This window comes from Balaenoptera ricei, chromosome 8, assembly GCF_028023285.1.
Source record: "Balaenoptera ricei isolate mBalRic1 chromosome 8, mBalRic1.hap2, whole genome shotgun sequence".
NCBI lineage: Eukaryota > Metazoa > Chordata > Mammalia > Artiodactyla > Balaenopteridae > Balaenoptera > Balaenoptera ricei.
Genome location: NC_082646.1, coordinates 97,626,030 through 97,642,673, shown reverse-complemented (window position 1 = coordinate 97,642,673; position 16,644 = coordinate 97,626,030). Strand labels below are relative to the sequence as shown.

Sequence of the window (16,644 nt, the reverse complement as noted above, 5' to 3'; positions counted from 1 at the left end):
GCCTGGGAGGGCATGCCTTGCTAACTTTCCCCACTGGAGGTGAGGCCGTCCTTTTTGAAGAAGAGCACAGTATCAGAGCCCAGATAAGGAAGGAGAAAACTAATGCCTTTTAAACTGAGTTTTCATGTAAACAAATCAGCTGAGATGGCTGAGGGAAGCTGAGATCTGTTTTCCCAAGGCTGATGGCCTTTGATCCTATTGATTCCTAAGCCCTCAAACACTTGCAGCTACAGAGCATGCCATGGGCTTAGAGTTAAACGGGCCACCCTAGAACAAGAATGAGATGACTGAGAAAACTGGGGTCATGCTGTCTCAGAAATGGCATTACTGTTGACAGAGCAGGAAAATTCATTTTAAACCAAAGGATGCAAATCATTTGGCCATCCAAATATCGACCCAGCTGAGGGGTTCGCTAACGCCCAAACCAGGCCTCTCCTGAATGCACTGTCTCTCCTCCCTTCTTACCTTCTGGGGGGTTTTTATTCTGATTGTTCCAGACGACCAGCAGCTTGGATAAACTGGGCACCTTGGACACTTCGGTGATGACCCGGAAGAGGCTCTCCACTCGGTCGTAGGTGAGGACGATGGCCGTGAAACCTTGAGACTGTGGGGGGATCAGCGGGAGGAAGAGCGGGTTGCTCACACTGCCCCACTTCTGCAAGAGAACAGATTAATGTGGGTCACAGAGGGATCTAGGAACAGTGAGGCTGATCTCTTTCCCAACGTCACCAATAAACCTGACCATGGGAGACGTGACGGCCTTTACATGACCAACCCAAGAGCCAAGCAACTGTTCAAAGTCTCTCCCTCCTCAACATGTGTGCTGATGCTCTTTAATTAAGTTTGGCTCTGATACCCCTGAACAAGGAGCAGAGAATTTTTGCAGCTGGGAAGAGATTTCTAGTCAAACATGGCAGATTAAACACATGCATTTATCTTCATTCCCTCCCCAAACCCACTAAAGTGGGTTAATAGATATATATAGATATAAATATAAAAGTGCAGCTAATAGATATAAATCTACCCAGACAATGAAATGGGAGCAGAGACAGCAGCTGATGAGCAGCATGAACATGTTTCTGAAAGACTGAAAGGGGCTGGAGAAGTGAGGACAGCGCAGGAGAGTGAGAGCTGAAACCCAAGTACCAAAAGGTGGGCGGGGGGAGCAACAAGGCAAGCGAGCCCCAACTGTAGCCCCACAAAGGCTCAGGGCTTATGCTCAGAGGGCCCTTGTGAGTAAGAGGAGGGGGTTGAAAACAGGAGGACTAATTAAAATATGTGTAAGGAGCAGCGACGGACCCAGGGCATAAGCCTCCCCATCACCTACCCACTCAGCCAGAAAACTACTCTTCTTCCCTGCCCGAGCTAGAGAAGGGAGGTTTATTCTCTGAGGAAACTGAAGCTCTAGACATGGAAACACAGGCACAGATGAGAGGAAAATGCAATTAAAGCCTATATTTAGAATGATGAGCTCTATGGCCTTCTGCCTCCTCCAGTTCATGGCGGTCATGTGGTTTACTTGCCACTCCATGATCTTACAGCGAAGCTCCACTATCTTACAGCGAAGCTCCATCACCTTACAGTGAAGCCCTCGGGCAACAAGCTTCCCTTAAACAAAAAACTTCTGATCGGGTTTTTAGTGCTTCCCTCTTAATCACAAACAGATAGATCCTAGAATCAGACATTTCAAGAATATCTTCAGCATGAACAACAGAAACCAAATGAACAAAGAGAAAAACAGGAACTCAGAGGAAACAGAGACAATAGAAGCAGCAGAAGGAAATTTAAACAACATCAACAACACATCATATCCTCTGAGAGAGATGTTTTCATCCATGAAATAAGAATAAATTGCTATTTTTATTTTAAAAGATCTATCAAAGATAGGAAAGAACCCTTGAACATTAAAAATATGATAGCTTGATCTTTTTTTTAAGGCAGTATTGAAAGATAAAGGTGATGACATATTGCAGTCTGGTGAACAAAAAGAGATGAAAAACAGGACAGAAAAGATGAGAAAATCCAGGAGGTCCAACATCCACCTAATAGGAGGCTCCTGAAAAAGAAAACACAGAATATGGAAGAAACAAAACTATCAAAGAAATTAAGTTCTAAGAACAGAAGATATGAGATGCAAATTTTCAGATTGAAAGGACCAAATAAGTAGTGAGTACACTGAATTTTAAAAACATAAAAAGATAAAACAACAACAACTAAAAAAACCAATGAAACAAAAACCATATCAAAGCACATCACTTCTGAACACTGGGAATAAAGAGTCAGAGTAAATGAAATGTGTGAATCTAGGTGATGAGCATGTGAGTTCACTGTACAATTCTCACAACTTATCTGTAAGTCTAAATTTTTTTCAAAATAAGGTTTAAAAAGTAATGAGTAAAATGAATAAAATTCAATTTCTTTGCTACCATTAAAATATTGTCATTTTTAATGCAGCAATGTAAACAAAAATATTTTTGTATTGATAATAGGGAACGACTGATAAGCATTCTTATATTTTCAATCTGCTTTACTGAGATATAATTAAGTATACAATGGGTTTTGGTATATTACACTGTTAAATTTTAAAAACTGGTAAAATATAACATGAAATTTGCCATTCTAACCATCTCTAAGTGTACAATTCAGTGGCATTAATTACATTCACATTCATATGTTAATATGTGAAAAGCCCAGGACCTACTTCATCTTCCCCAAGAGGAGGCTGAATATGAAATGACCTATCCGTTATTCTGGCTGCTTACACTCCCTAGAGTCTTTCATACTCTGGGATTCCCAAGGTCCCCCCATTAACCTCATCCATATCACTGATGGACACCCATCACCACGTATATGACAACAGCTGTGTGCCAGATGTAACAGTGTGGGACAGGAAATGTACACAAACACATGGAATACACATGGATGGGAACTCAAGGAGACTGAACGGGATTCCTGGAGTCCTAATGTAATCAGGATATTAAAGCCAAAATGTCCACAACAGGCCATAATTAGATTTCACAACCAAGAGACACAATAGGAAAGGCTATCTTCTCAATGCTGACTTTTTGTTTCCATGACATCATGCTTTGGCATTAAGCTGTAGTCTTAGGAAGGTGCCTGGATTTCAGTGTTTGTAGCCTGCATCTAATTACCTTTGTAGGAACACCTTTTCATTTTATACTCCTATCTTATTTTTCATAAGCTTCCTGACTTGCATGGAAACTGAGGTCAGGAAGTAGCCCTGTGCTACTTAAGTCACAATTACTCCCCAAGGTTCATGGTCTCTCTGCCATCACCATCCCAGCCCACTCATCTACTCCTCCCGACATAATACTCGTATGCTTGAAAATCACCATTTTAAATGGAAAAGGAAAAAAAAAAAGATTTTTTAAAGAAGCGTGTACAATAATTTAACGTGTGATGTCGAAATAGTCAAGATTTACTGAGCACTGAACTGTTAGGCACTGTGCTTTACATAAATTATCTCATTTGAGCCTCACAACAATCCCAAGATAGCTAGCTATTATTCTCATTTTACAGATGATGAAACTGTAGGATTAGACATAGTGAATGATGTCTAATCATGTGCTTTACCAGTCCAAAAAGGAAGGAAGAAATAGTGAATGATGCTCAAGGTTACATAACCTGTTAGTGACAGAAGTGGGAAAGAGCCCAGGCCGTCTGACTCCAGAACACCAGGATGTGGTGGTTCTCGGCCCTTCCCCACACCCTCCAACTCTGAGTCTGGGGTAAGCATCCCCATTTATAGACTCTGGAAACTGGAACTGTGGGAAACTCCAGAGTTTATTACTTCCAGCTCTCTCTGAGACAAAAATGCTGGAGGTTTTCTTCATCCTTGATAATCAAATCTGGGCCAATAAGTAAGGGCCCACCCAAACACTACGATTTCACAGGGTACATGGAATAAAAAAACACACCAAATATATAACACTGACACAAAGGGAACACATAAATTTAAAATGGTAAACACACCTCTTACACAGAAGGAAAAACTATTAAACCTCCAACAAAATGAAGTCTGTTCTTTGGGAGAAGTGGGGAATGCCAGCACACTTGCATGACTCTATGACATTAAAAGGAGAGGAAAATTCCCTGAGAGATGCAAAGCTTGGTTTCAGAAAATGAATCTCTTGGAATTTAAACTGAGGCACCCCTGCTGAAAGGCATCACAGCTCTGGTTTCACGGCGCTGCCAGGGAGAAGGAACGGAGTCTCTGGCAAGACAACAGATCTGGTCTCATCCCTTATGCCAGCTCCCTTCGGGAAATGGATGGTTATGGGTTGGGGGAGGAGACAAAGGAACGGGTGGGTGGGAAATAGACAGTAGCTCGTCTTCGGTGCTCAATTTTTCCACACCACTCACTTGCACACCGAACAGGGCTTGAAGACTGGAGAAGCAGAAAAGGCAGCATACTGGGAGACAGGGCATGTAAAGGAACATAACAAGTTTTGAAATCTTGCCAACACTTTCCCATAAAATACAGGCTTTGAGATGAACATGGAGGCAACACAGAAGCTGCTGAGCACACATTTACTATGTTACAAGCTTGACACTTTACTGCAGGATATGCCACCAAGGTTGACGCAGAAGACTTCAAAAGTGAATCAGCACGTTTGGGGTCAGTTTCAGAATCACACGTCCTTAATCTGAACCCAGGTTCTTTCACTTACCAGCTGTGTGACCTGGCTAAATTACTTAACCTCTCTTGCACCTCAGTTTCTGAATCTGTAAGATCATGATAATAATACTACTTTTCTAGGTAGTATTACTTAACACAATAATTACTTATTAACATGTCTTTATTATTTCTTAACAATCTAGAGGTTGTTAATGAAAGTAAATAGGTAATAAATGTAAAGTACCTGACACATACAAACATTTGATAAAGGTAGCCAATAGATGATCTTGTGGGAATAGCAATTTCTCTGGGATTTATTTTTTGCAAGTTTCAGAAGAGGGGTGGGGGTAGGCTAAGTGATCATGAGGTATCTTCCAGCACCAAGATTTTTAAACGAAACCCTTCTTCCTCTCTACCTTTACCTTACCATGCTTTGGGGTCCTGGTTTACTTGGATTCTCTACCTCTACTTCTTCCTTTCCAAATATACTGTTCTTATTTTCACAATTTTCTCTTTTCCTTCCTATTCATTATATTTTAACTATCTTGAAAGCTCCATGAAAAAAAGGAGCCATAACTGTTATTAACACCCAGCATCTAGCACGGTGCTTGGTGCAACTGAAGAAAAACTTGTTTAAAAATGATTAAGTTAAGCCCAAATGATCTGGGTTGTGTTCTTTCTGTCCTCTTTGTGTATGGGTGTGAACAGTTAATGTACATTCAAATGAGTGACATCACGAGCTCTGAAATGATTTCCAACTTAGTTCATGCATTTAAAAATACTCACCAACCATCTTATTGTGCTAAGTATTCTGAAGAAGTGTAGGATTAGGATATTTAATAGAGAGTTTGAATCTGGATGCTGCCATTTACTGTGCTGTGTAAAGCCTCTCCTGTGAGTATTAGTTTCCTCACCTGTAAAATGGAGAGCATGACAGTACCTGCCTCTTAAGGTGATAACGATTAAATGAGATTATGCACATAAGCACTCAGCGGAGGGCTCAACACAGAAATCCGTGAATGGTAGTTGAAAGCAAACACAAAAAACTTCTAGCTCGCTCCAATTCATATTCTTGTCTGCTAAAACAATGGTATTAGCAGCTCAGCAATCATTCCCACCAATATGGTTTCTGGTGCTCACTCATTCAGTCAACATTTCCTGAGCACAAACTATAAGCCTAGAATAGTATTAAAGATGCAAAGATGAACAAACTCCTTCCCCTCAAAAAGTTCATCATCTGGTAGGGAAGACAGCTAGGTAAAAAGACAAATTATAATGCAAATAACAAGTACTAAAACAAGGTCCTAAAGTCCCGTGGGCACACGAAGGTCCATACCGTCACCTCCATCTCCCTGGAGGAGGTGAGGAGGGGACCAAGTAGGAGGGTGCTGGCCAAAGAAGCCAAAGCGCAAACTGAGCAGCACGTCCTAAGACCTGCTTCCAAGACCGGGACAGATTCCACCAGGGCCAGGGCTGGGAGGAGGAAGGAAGGACAGCAGAGACGAGAGACCTCAGAGTCAGGCAGGCTAAAGCCACATCATGAAAAGACCATATGACAGAAGTTTCTTTTTAAGTCTCATGATTGGCCTTCTGTTGATTTCTTTTGAAACTTTCTTTTTCCTGAGTATTGTTTTACTGATAAATTAACACAGCTACCTTCATGTTCTATCTCAAAAGGTCAGAAATAGGAAAGGCTGATCTGCAGCTGGGCTTCTGTGCCGGGTGCTTCTCCCTCCCCAAACATAATCCCGTTTGCCTTTGGAGCCCAGGGACAGCGTGGAGAAAGGCAGCTTTAATTGGGGTGCACGCCTTCACGCAGACACTCCACTCCGCTGGGGTAAGGTCAACAAACCAACCCCCAGAAAAAAAAAAAAAAAACAACATACTGGAGAAGGACATTTCAAAAACAGCATTTAGTCACCTCTGAAATACCTTTAAGAACTGACCCCCTGCTGGCTGACCACAGAGAGTGTCTACAGTCTGGGACCTCCTGACCCCACTTTCTGCAGGAAATCAAGCAAATTTAAACCTCCATAATTTACTCAAGACTCTGACTTCTGCCAGGGAAAAAGCAAACGATGCTGGCAATTAACTCTGTTGCCTGATTAAATCTCCATCATGGCAAGATGGGGCATGAAACCAGGCACCCGGCAATAGAGACCAGAGGAAAAGGCAAAGCCCAGCTACCGCAGCTGTACCTCGGAATCCTGGTTCTCAGATACGCTCAGTGAAACTGTTCACTCCAAGGTGAGAGGAGATACCAAGAGGAGAAGTGTGTGTCATTCTGACAGAGCACTGGCATTGAGCCCAAATACCTCCGTCATCTCACGCCCCCCCTTCCCCGCTTCACTCCTCACTCTTACAACAAATACTCATCATGGAAGCTGAGAGATCCAGACTGTTAACGTAATCCACGAGAGCCACGACAACTGTCACGCCACCATGCCCGCTTTCGAGAAGTTCTCTCCTATCACATCACTTATTCTGGAAAGCCCTGGTGAATGAAGTAGTAGTGAACAGACAAACCAGCAAGACGGAGATGTGGGTTCAGGTGTCAGGATCCCCTGAAAGAGAAGCCTTGGGAGACCAGGCTTAAAGTCAACTACCAGTTCAAAGGGGTCTTCTCCTTCAAGAAAGGGATTCAATCTCAACTAACTAGGAGTGCCTTTGGCAATCTCACACAGAGGAAGCTGTCTGGGCCCTTCCTGCAATCCTGTTTTGCTTCCTTAGTAGAAAGGCCATGGGAGTCATATTTGAGCCTAACCAAAACCATTCCAGCCAAGGTTACCTACCATACAGAAAGTGGAGGAAGCTGGTGAGCACATTGCTAACCATTCTGAAATGTTCTTGCTGGAACTACTGGAAGATCATACAATCAAGACTGAGGAAGACCACATTCTAATACCAACAAAAGGACTCTTTCAACCTAAACCAACCAAATTCCAGACAGGAGGAATCAAGCTCAAAGCAGCATAATCCAAAATTTAATCCCTATTACTCACCATAGCAGACATTTTTAAAATGTCACTATGTATAACTTCATGTGACAAGAAGAGAATTAAGCAGATATTTGAGTCAACCCATATTTGATTTAAATGAAGGTATAATGCCAGAGCAGAAAAGTGAGAAGTCAGAGGAGAAAGGAAAAGAGGAGAGGACAGGCTTGTTACACAGAAGCTTTCGAGCCCCTGGTTATGAGTAGCCTTACCTATCCCTACCTTGATAGAAAGGGCAGTTTTCTTGGTTGTTTTGAAGTTATCAACTCTTACCTCAATGTGGTTTCAATTATGAATTACCAGACTAAAAGGGGGGGGGGGAAGCTTTGATTTATTCTTTTTTGCTCCAATTATGCATGATGTGTTTCCACTGAAGACTTTGAAAAGTATTTCATCATGCCTCTCATCCTGAAGTGGTCAAAGGGCAAAACCAAAAGGAGTTAACCCGTTCATTTCTCCTCTAGGTTCAAACAGATTCCCTATCAATGGATTAGGGCAAGGCCTTTGAAGCAGAGAGAGCAATGAAAGGGTTAAGCATTAGCATCATATTACTAACGTGCATAAGGGTGGTGTCCCCTGTCCAAAACGGTGAGATGATATTTATGTTAATGGGTGCTGGGAGATCTGAAAGGGGCAATCAGTAACGTGGCCCAAGTTGCCTTAACCATTAAACCTCTCCAGCTCCACTCTGCAGCACAGCACTCCACTGGGCGTGCGCTGACTTGGGAAGCTGGAGAAATACAGAGACCTAAGGATGTCTTCCAGCAGGCTCTCTTACATTGCGAGAGAAAAGATTTGGGGACAAGCCTGAAGTCTACTTGCTGCACTGTGTCTTTGATTCATCCCACCCATAAAAAATAACTGATTGTTCCGAAAAACAAGGAGAACACTGATGGCTAAATCTCACTGACTTTACATTAAACAGACACAGGAAAGATGAAGAAAATCAAAGGCTAGAAATCCCCTTAGTGCTGTAGACACAACCAAGGGAGACAGTGAATTAAAAACTTAGGATTCCTACAATTTATTTACAGTAATGTACTCGTAAATAAGTTTTCTATATGGTGGCACTGAAATGCATCTAACCACATCTGGGTGGAATGGAGTAACAGGTATGGTGACCCTCTAACATCCAAAGAAACTGAGCCACAGAGACTAACTCAGGGTCACAGAAGCAAGCCAAATCTTTTTTTTACTGTTAGTCTCTTTTTCCTCTAGATGTGTTTAAGATCTTCTTTTTCTTTGGTGCATTGCAGTTTCATTGTGACTTTCCTGCTTGTGGTTTGTTGGTCTTCTTCGATCTGAGGTCTGGTATCACTCAACAGTTCTGGAAAATTCTTAGCTATTATTCTTTCAAAAGTGCCTGTTTCCATTCGCTCTCTCTCCTCCTTCTGGAACTCTGATTAGACGTATGTTGTACCTTGTTCCTCTGTTCTCCACGTCACTACTCTTTCATATTTTCCATCTCTTTGGGCTGCATTCTGAACAATTTCTTTGAATCTAATAATCTAATCTAATCTAATAATCTGAAGTTCTTGCAGCTGTGTTTCTGCTGGTTCTCACTCTGATGTAGTAAAAAACTATGGTTTTTTACTGCGAGCTGCTCATTTTCCATAGACACTTTATTTTTAAGAATTATTTGAGACCTGGATTGAAGATGAGCTCCTCCAGAGAGGATCTGTGTCTACTTCTGCTGGTCCCTATCAACTCAGGGCCACCTTCAATGAAATTCTCCTCTTAAGGTTTATTCGGACCACACTTGTAGTATGAACTTGGACCACAAACCATGTGAAGGTGGCTTCTGAATGCAGTGCTCAACACCAGGGTCAATACAGACTTATTCTTCTTTACCCTTACACTGAAGAGGCTCTTTTAGTTTCCTGGCTTCATCCAGGAAGCTCTTGACAGATTCTCCAACTTGCACAGGCCACAGGCTTTCAACCCTGCTCCCTTATCCCCTACTTCAGACAGTTACCAGGCAGGGAGCTCCAGGTCATCAAACTCTGCAAAATCTCTGCAGCAAAAGCCAGCTTTGGCCCCCACTCACCTCCCAGGACACCTAATTTCACTTTGTTTAGGGTCTACAAATATCTTACTTTTATACCAGCTTAGCAACAGGCTTTATCATACTTCATTCAGTATTTTCGTTTTTCAGTTGGGAAGGTCATTTAGCATATCTAATCCACCATGAAGCCAGTGACAGAAGTCCTTCTATATTTACACTAATAATCTAATTAGGTGCTATTGTGTTTCCTGTTTAATTTGAGGGCCAAGTCTGTGTGCAAGATAAAAAAAATTATTGTGAAACCATGGCAGTGTATTATAATAGATGGAATGATGGACTGAGAATCTCTGCATCAGGCAAGTCACCACACTTCTTCAGACCTCCATTTCCTCATTTATAAAATGGGATGATGGGGACATAGATCTTAAAAATAAATAAGACTCACTTTCTTCATCTGTAAGAATGGAGCCAACAGAATGCTACTTTTGGGTTGTAAGGATTAAACGACAGAAAGCACACAATAGAGCCTATCTGGGTACAAAAAAACACCCTCTGTAAATTTCAATTTTCCCCTCCAAAGTCCCATCCAATTCTAGAATGTATGTTTCCATGTGATAAAGCATTACACTAGCAGCATTACATTAATGCCACTTACAAAATGCTTCCACATATATTATTTCATTAATATCTCATAATAATCCTGTGAAATAAGTAATATCCCATTTTACAGATAAGGATAACAAATTTCAAAGAGATAAGAAAGCACAATGTTAAGCTAATAAATGGTCTTGAACTCAGGTTGATTCCAAAATGTCCTTTTCAATGACCCTGATTAGTAATTGGTAATCAGTCACTAACTGCTACACTATTCTTTTGAAGCTATTAATATCCCTAAACCCAGTCCTACAGATGAGGAAATTGCTGCAAAGAGAGATTCGGTAAGTAACCTCAATTTACTCGGATCATCACCAGGAAAGAAGGGATTAAAACTTGCAGTTCAGGAATTCTGAGCTAGAGTTAGTTTTCTGAAGGCTCACAGGTTAAACCCATCTGAATGCCTCTCTGAAAATTCCAGTTACTATCTGAGTTCTAGCTTCTTAACTTTTTTCTTTATATAGCACTGAAATTCACATTTGGCCCAGTGCCCACCCTTCTTCTATAAAGCCAAACTACTGTCAAGAAGAGCAGGAAGGGTTGCCCCTGATTGCTTTTCAGGTGGTAGAGGAAAAGTTGACATTTCATCCTCCTCTTGCTTGGAAAGGAAGCCAATCATTTATAAGAACCCTCGTCTGGCTGTGGCTTCCATCAGTGGGATGGACAGAAGCCAGTTAAATGGCTCAGCCTAAGCCATATTGAAAGAAGCTGGAATGAGGAAAGAGTGGATTCCATATGTTGATGCTTTTAATAATTCATGAGTTATATCAGTCTGCAAGTAATAAATTTCACTAAACATATCTATGGTAAGATGGTTTAAGATACTGTCAAATCAATTAAATGGGTGAATATAATAAAGTAGGCACAAATACAACACATCATTGATTTTACTGGTTCATAATCTTATATGTTAAAAATAACGGTTCAGCTGCTTGATAGCAAAAAATGTGGATTATTCTTAGACACAGTCTTCAAACACACTCTCCCCATCCCTGGATCTGTTACTTAACAAGTACACTGAAAACACTTAAAAGAAATACTTCAGTGAAAAAACTAGAAACGTATCTGATTCAACTCAACAAGGCTAATCTATAATCCAAAGTGTTCAAGAATGCTAATGGTGGCTCAAACTACTACTTCTCATGAGAGGTGAAACAGATCTACAGTTTCATCTGACCATCCCATACCTGAAACAGTCACAGTTTGAAAGAGAGGCCCGTTCTCTGGCCTGGGCATAAAAATGTTTGCTGGCGGCCCACTGACTGTATTTTAGAGGTCAGCTATGGTATGGAGGAAGACTTCACTAGCTTGGTAAACAGAAACTCTTGGGAAAGATTAAGTTACAGCTTGTGGCATCCGAGCTCAAAGCACCCACACACTTAAGACCAAGGAAACCAAAGCTTTCATACAGTTTTGAGCTGACAGGAGTGTAACACCACCATTAAAGTTGATACAAAGCGGGAAGAGCAACCTCTAAAATGCAGTCATTTCTTAATTCTTAACTTCTCTGGAATTCCAATAAGGTACATGTTTTGTCTACTATGTTTTATCTCTGCTTCCTCCTGGGCCGGGTTGGGGGGACAGGGGAGGGCATATGAACCCACAGGGCGAAAAGAATAGGCAAGGAGACACCGGTGGACAGGAGTTCAATACATTTGGGGAGGTGAAACAGATGGAGTCTCTTGCTAGATGACACACAGAAATGTAGAATAAAATATAACAAAAGTCTTTTTAAATATTCAGGAAATGGGAAATCGCCAGGAACCTAAAATGAAGAAAAACTACGAATAAGAGCTGAAGGCAGAGGGGCTCGTTAACACCACGGTACCCTGGGGAGGGCAGGGGCTGTTGCTGGGCTTAGTAATGCAGGGGTGTGGGTTTTCACACCCATACCGGAAGAGGGACATGGCTTTGGGCACAGGAAGGAAGGAAACTAGCAATGAGACTTACACATCAAGCCAGAATCCTTAAAGGCCTGCACAATCAGTGAGAAGGTAGTCCAGAAAGTCACCCCTAGTATGTGGAGACAACAGAAAAACATTTATCCTTTTCAACCTGAGTTTGGGCACAGTGGGTGCTTTCCACAGGGGTTAGCCCTCACGTAGGTTTGGGGTTTAAATGGACTCTCCCTGTGTAGTATGGAAACCTCTTACCAAGAAATTAATGTTAAAAAGTGATTTATCTCTGCGATACTTCTGGAACACCTGGCAGAAGCAAAAAAAAAAAACAAGAACAAACCAACTCTCTGGAGAAATACTCCCTTACCCCAGGTGGCAAAGATTTCCACAGAAAATCTTACCAGAGATGAACTCACATTCCAAAATTATAAAACATATAAGGAAACAATGCAACAAGAGCAACAGGCAGTAGACAAATGACAGGATTAGACCTTACAAGAAATTTTAAAATTGGATTACTGGAGAATATAAAGTGAGTATCTCAAATAATTAAGGTATAAAAGAGTGAACTGAAAACATATGCGGAAAAAAAGAGATACTATGAAAAAAAGATCAGACAGATTTGAAAAATAATTACAGCTTCTAGAAATAACTATTGAAATTTAAATCTCAATGGATGGGTAAAAAAACTCATTGGACACAGCTAAAGAGCAAAATAGATGTGAAAAAATTCTCCAGCATGTAGCACAAAGAGTTAAAAATGTGTAAAACATGAGGGGAAAAAACAAACAAACAAACAAACAAACCTGAGAGACAAAACAACAGAATGAAAGAGGTCTAACATACACTTAACAGGATTCCAAGAGGAAGGATTGGCGAGAATGACAGATATGTAATATTCAAAGAGAAAATGACTCAATTTTCCAACACTGATTAAAGACCTGAACTCCAGGTTAAAGAAGAAAACTCACTCTCAAAAGCAGATAGAGAATGGGAATAGAAAATCACCATTTGGCAACAATTATACCAACTGATTCAGGCAAGAAATCATCAGTGGATGCTAAAACTAGTGGGTGAAAGTTTGAGGAGTAACAGGATATTTACACAGTCTCAAAGTATTTCCCCACAAGACACGTTAAAAGAAAGGGGTAACTTCCCATTGGAGAAACCTGTGAGCGAAGTTACCATCACTACTGACGGGACAAATTGACATCATGTGTCCTCCAATGTGATACACTGAGAACCAACGTTACTTTTGTGATATTCCTGTCAAAAATGCATAATTTAAATTTCTATAATTTGGAACATGATGCATAATTTGACACAAAAGCATCAGACAAACCCAAATCAAGGGACATATTCTAAAATAACTGACATGTTCTCTTTGAAAAGGCCAATGCCATGCAAGACAAAGAAAAGACTTGAGAAGCTGTTCCAAAGGAGGCTAAAGAGACATGACAACTGAATGCAATGCATGGTCTGGAATCTTCTTTTGCTATAACGGACGTTATGAGGATAACTGGCAAAAATCTACATAAGGTCTATAAATTAAATAATAATGTTGTATCACTGTTTATTTCCAAATGATTTTGGTAACCGTACTATGATTCCATGAGAAATATTTAGGGGTAAAGGTACATCATACCTGCAACTTCCAAATGGTTCAGGAAAAGACATATATAAATATGAATACACACACACACAGATAAAAGAATAAAGGAAATGTGGTAAAATATTAACATTTGAGGAATATGAGTGAAGGGTGCACAGAAACTCTGTACTATTTTGGGAATTTTAAGTCTGAAATTATGTCACAATAAAAAGTTAAAAAAATAGAGAATTTTAGGTCTGTTTAAGCAAACAAACAAAAGGCAGATAGGGGAACATAAGCTACCAAGCAAAACATAAGAAGCTAAACCTTCCAAGGATGATGATAAGAAGATTCAGAAATTGGAGGTACTAGGTGTCCAGGAAGGAGGGACTCTAAAAACAAGAATAAGAAACAGTTGGTTCCAAAATCCCTTAAACTTATACGCACAGGCAGGCCAACCCCCTACCTGTCCTCCCTACCCTCTGCCACTTTAGCAGGAGAAGGATGTTTATTCTCTGGGGAAAATGAATTAGAGAGATTCCATACTCAGAGACATGAGGCACGGAAGGCAGGGTAAGGCACCACACTGAATACAGCAGATTAAGTGATCATCAATCAAATGAAGGATGAGAACCCATCTCCTTCCCCCACTCAGCTCCCCACATGCATGCAGCCCAGACTTATCCATCCTCTCCCTACTCCCAAGGGCAGAAAGATTATTCTCTGGATCAGTGAACCAATCCAACAGAAATAACCCATGAATACCAACAATCAGGTCCCCATCCTCATAACCTCAGTAAAGCCCATAAGGTGACAAGCCTATCCATGTATGCAGAGCTTCCAATCAGCTTTCAGTGCCTCTATCTTAAATAAGAGTAGACTGCTGAAAACCATCAGGTATTTGAAGAAAGTTTCCAATATGAAAGATAGAAAATAAAGACCTGAAAAAGGAGTTCAAAGGAAACAAACAATACAGGGAGCTAAAGACAAATAAAAACAAAACCACAAATATCTTCAGAGAGAGAAAGTACAGTATCCTTAAAACAAGAATAGGAAGATATAAAAAAAGATTAATTAGAAGTCAAGAAAAAACTCTAAGAAATTAAAAGTGAACAAAATTTTAAAAATCAAAAGAAAGGTTAGAAGATAAAATTGAGAAAATGCCCAAGAAATTAAAACAAAAGTCCATTAAGACAGAAAGAAATGATAAACAGGAAAGCAAAGATAAGAAAAATAAGTATCAATCTAGCATATTCATCATCTAGGTACCCAAGTTCCATAAAGAAAAAAACGAAAACAGAGGAAAAAAAGAATCAAAGATATACAACATGAAAATTTCCTTATAAAGGGCCCAAACCAGTATCCAATGAACAAAAAACCACTCATACCAAGGCACACCATCATAAAGTTTCAGAACACAGGATTTCCCAAGAAGATAAAAAATTTCACATAAAAGGATCAGGAATTAGAATGACACCTCAGTTTTTTGAGATTAAAACGGGAAGCTTAGAGGACAATGAAGCAATGTCTTCAAAATTCTGAAGAAAAGCTACCACAACCAGAATTTTACACTAGCTCAACTATTAATCAATGTGAAATAGAATAAATGCACTTTCAGACATGCAAGGTGACAGCAAATTTATCCCCCAATAGTCCCCTTTCTGGGGAAACTACTGGAAAAAATAACCCAAAAAAGAGAAAGATGTTAGAACTTGGAAACAAAGAATCCAACAAAGAAGAGAAAAGAAGGGAATTCCGAGCATCATGGTGAACAGAGAATTTAGGCTGACCTCTGTATAGGAGACCTAGAGAGCAATCAATCCACACTGGAGCTGCAGGTGCAGGGCTATGGGAGAGAAGGGTGGAGGGAGGCAGGGAGGGAAAGAAAGGGGGAAGGAGGGAGGAAATCCTATAGTTTACTTGTGCTTGATCATTTCACTCTTTTGGTGGAAAATTTAGTAACAACCAGTGATAGGAACGTGGAAAACTAGGAGGGGAAAAAAAAAAAGGCAGTTATGTATTCACTTCCTGGAAAATAAAAAGTTATACATAATCATGTTTTACTACTTGGTTCCGTTGACAGCAACATTTATATAGTCCTAATAATGCAACAATAAACACTGCTGTAATGAAAAATGATGATACCACCCCACTGGTAAGATGAGAAAGAAGAGGAATGTGCAGAGGAAGAGGCAAGAACAGGAAACAAAGCACTAACTCTAAGGAAGTAAAAAGATAATGTCTGTGATTGAGAAATCAAAAATAGCACTATCAGCATTTTATGAGGAGATAGGAAAATAAATACCAGAGGAAAGCTGACAGAGTTGAAAGAAGATGCCCCTTGGGAACAGGCCTTAATTTTAGTTACATGTTTTATTTTACTATCTGAATTTTTAAACCATACATGTGTTAAGCCATACTATTTTTTTAAAGTATTTACAAAATTAAGCGATATAGCTGAGATACAAAAGAGAACCAAAAATCAAGAATCAACCTCCAGCTAGAGTAATGTGGAAATTTTTCTACTCTGCAGCTATAATGACCCATTTATTAGAAAACTACACTCAAATATTAATTGATAGGTATGTAAACAGTATAGGATGTTAGAAATGGAAACAGAATTCATTATCCTGATGTTGTGATATGCAACAACTCATTTTCCTGGTAAACTCTTAAGCAGACTCACAGGAGAATGAAAGTGGCCCCAGAAACAAGGGGAAAGGGAATCTGGTGTGCTAGTAAGTGATAGCTGGTGCATGAAGGATGACTTTGCCAAAACACTCAATATGTCCTCAATTCATCTACTGCCAGATCAAGCTCCCACAGACTTCGAGAAACTACTCCACTCGCTGCCCTCCTAT

General features: G+C 40.3%; 1 protein-coding gene across 4 annotated transcripts in view; it reads right to left on the bottom strand.

Moving 5' to 3' along the window:
* The window catches only part of EXT2 (exostosin glycosyltransferase 2), a 134,313-nt gene that overhangs the window by 44,883 nt on the left and 72,786 nt on the right, over positions 1 to 16,644 (bottom strand). For all 4 annotated transcript variants that reach the window (XM_059931428.1, XM_059931425.1, XM_059931427.1 and 1 more), the window contains one exon: positions 466 to 655. In XM_059931428.1, the coding sequence (XP_059787411.1) occupies positions 466 to 655 (190 nt within the window). The remainder of the gene's footprint in view (positions 1 to 465; positions 656 to 16,644) is intronic.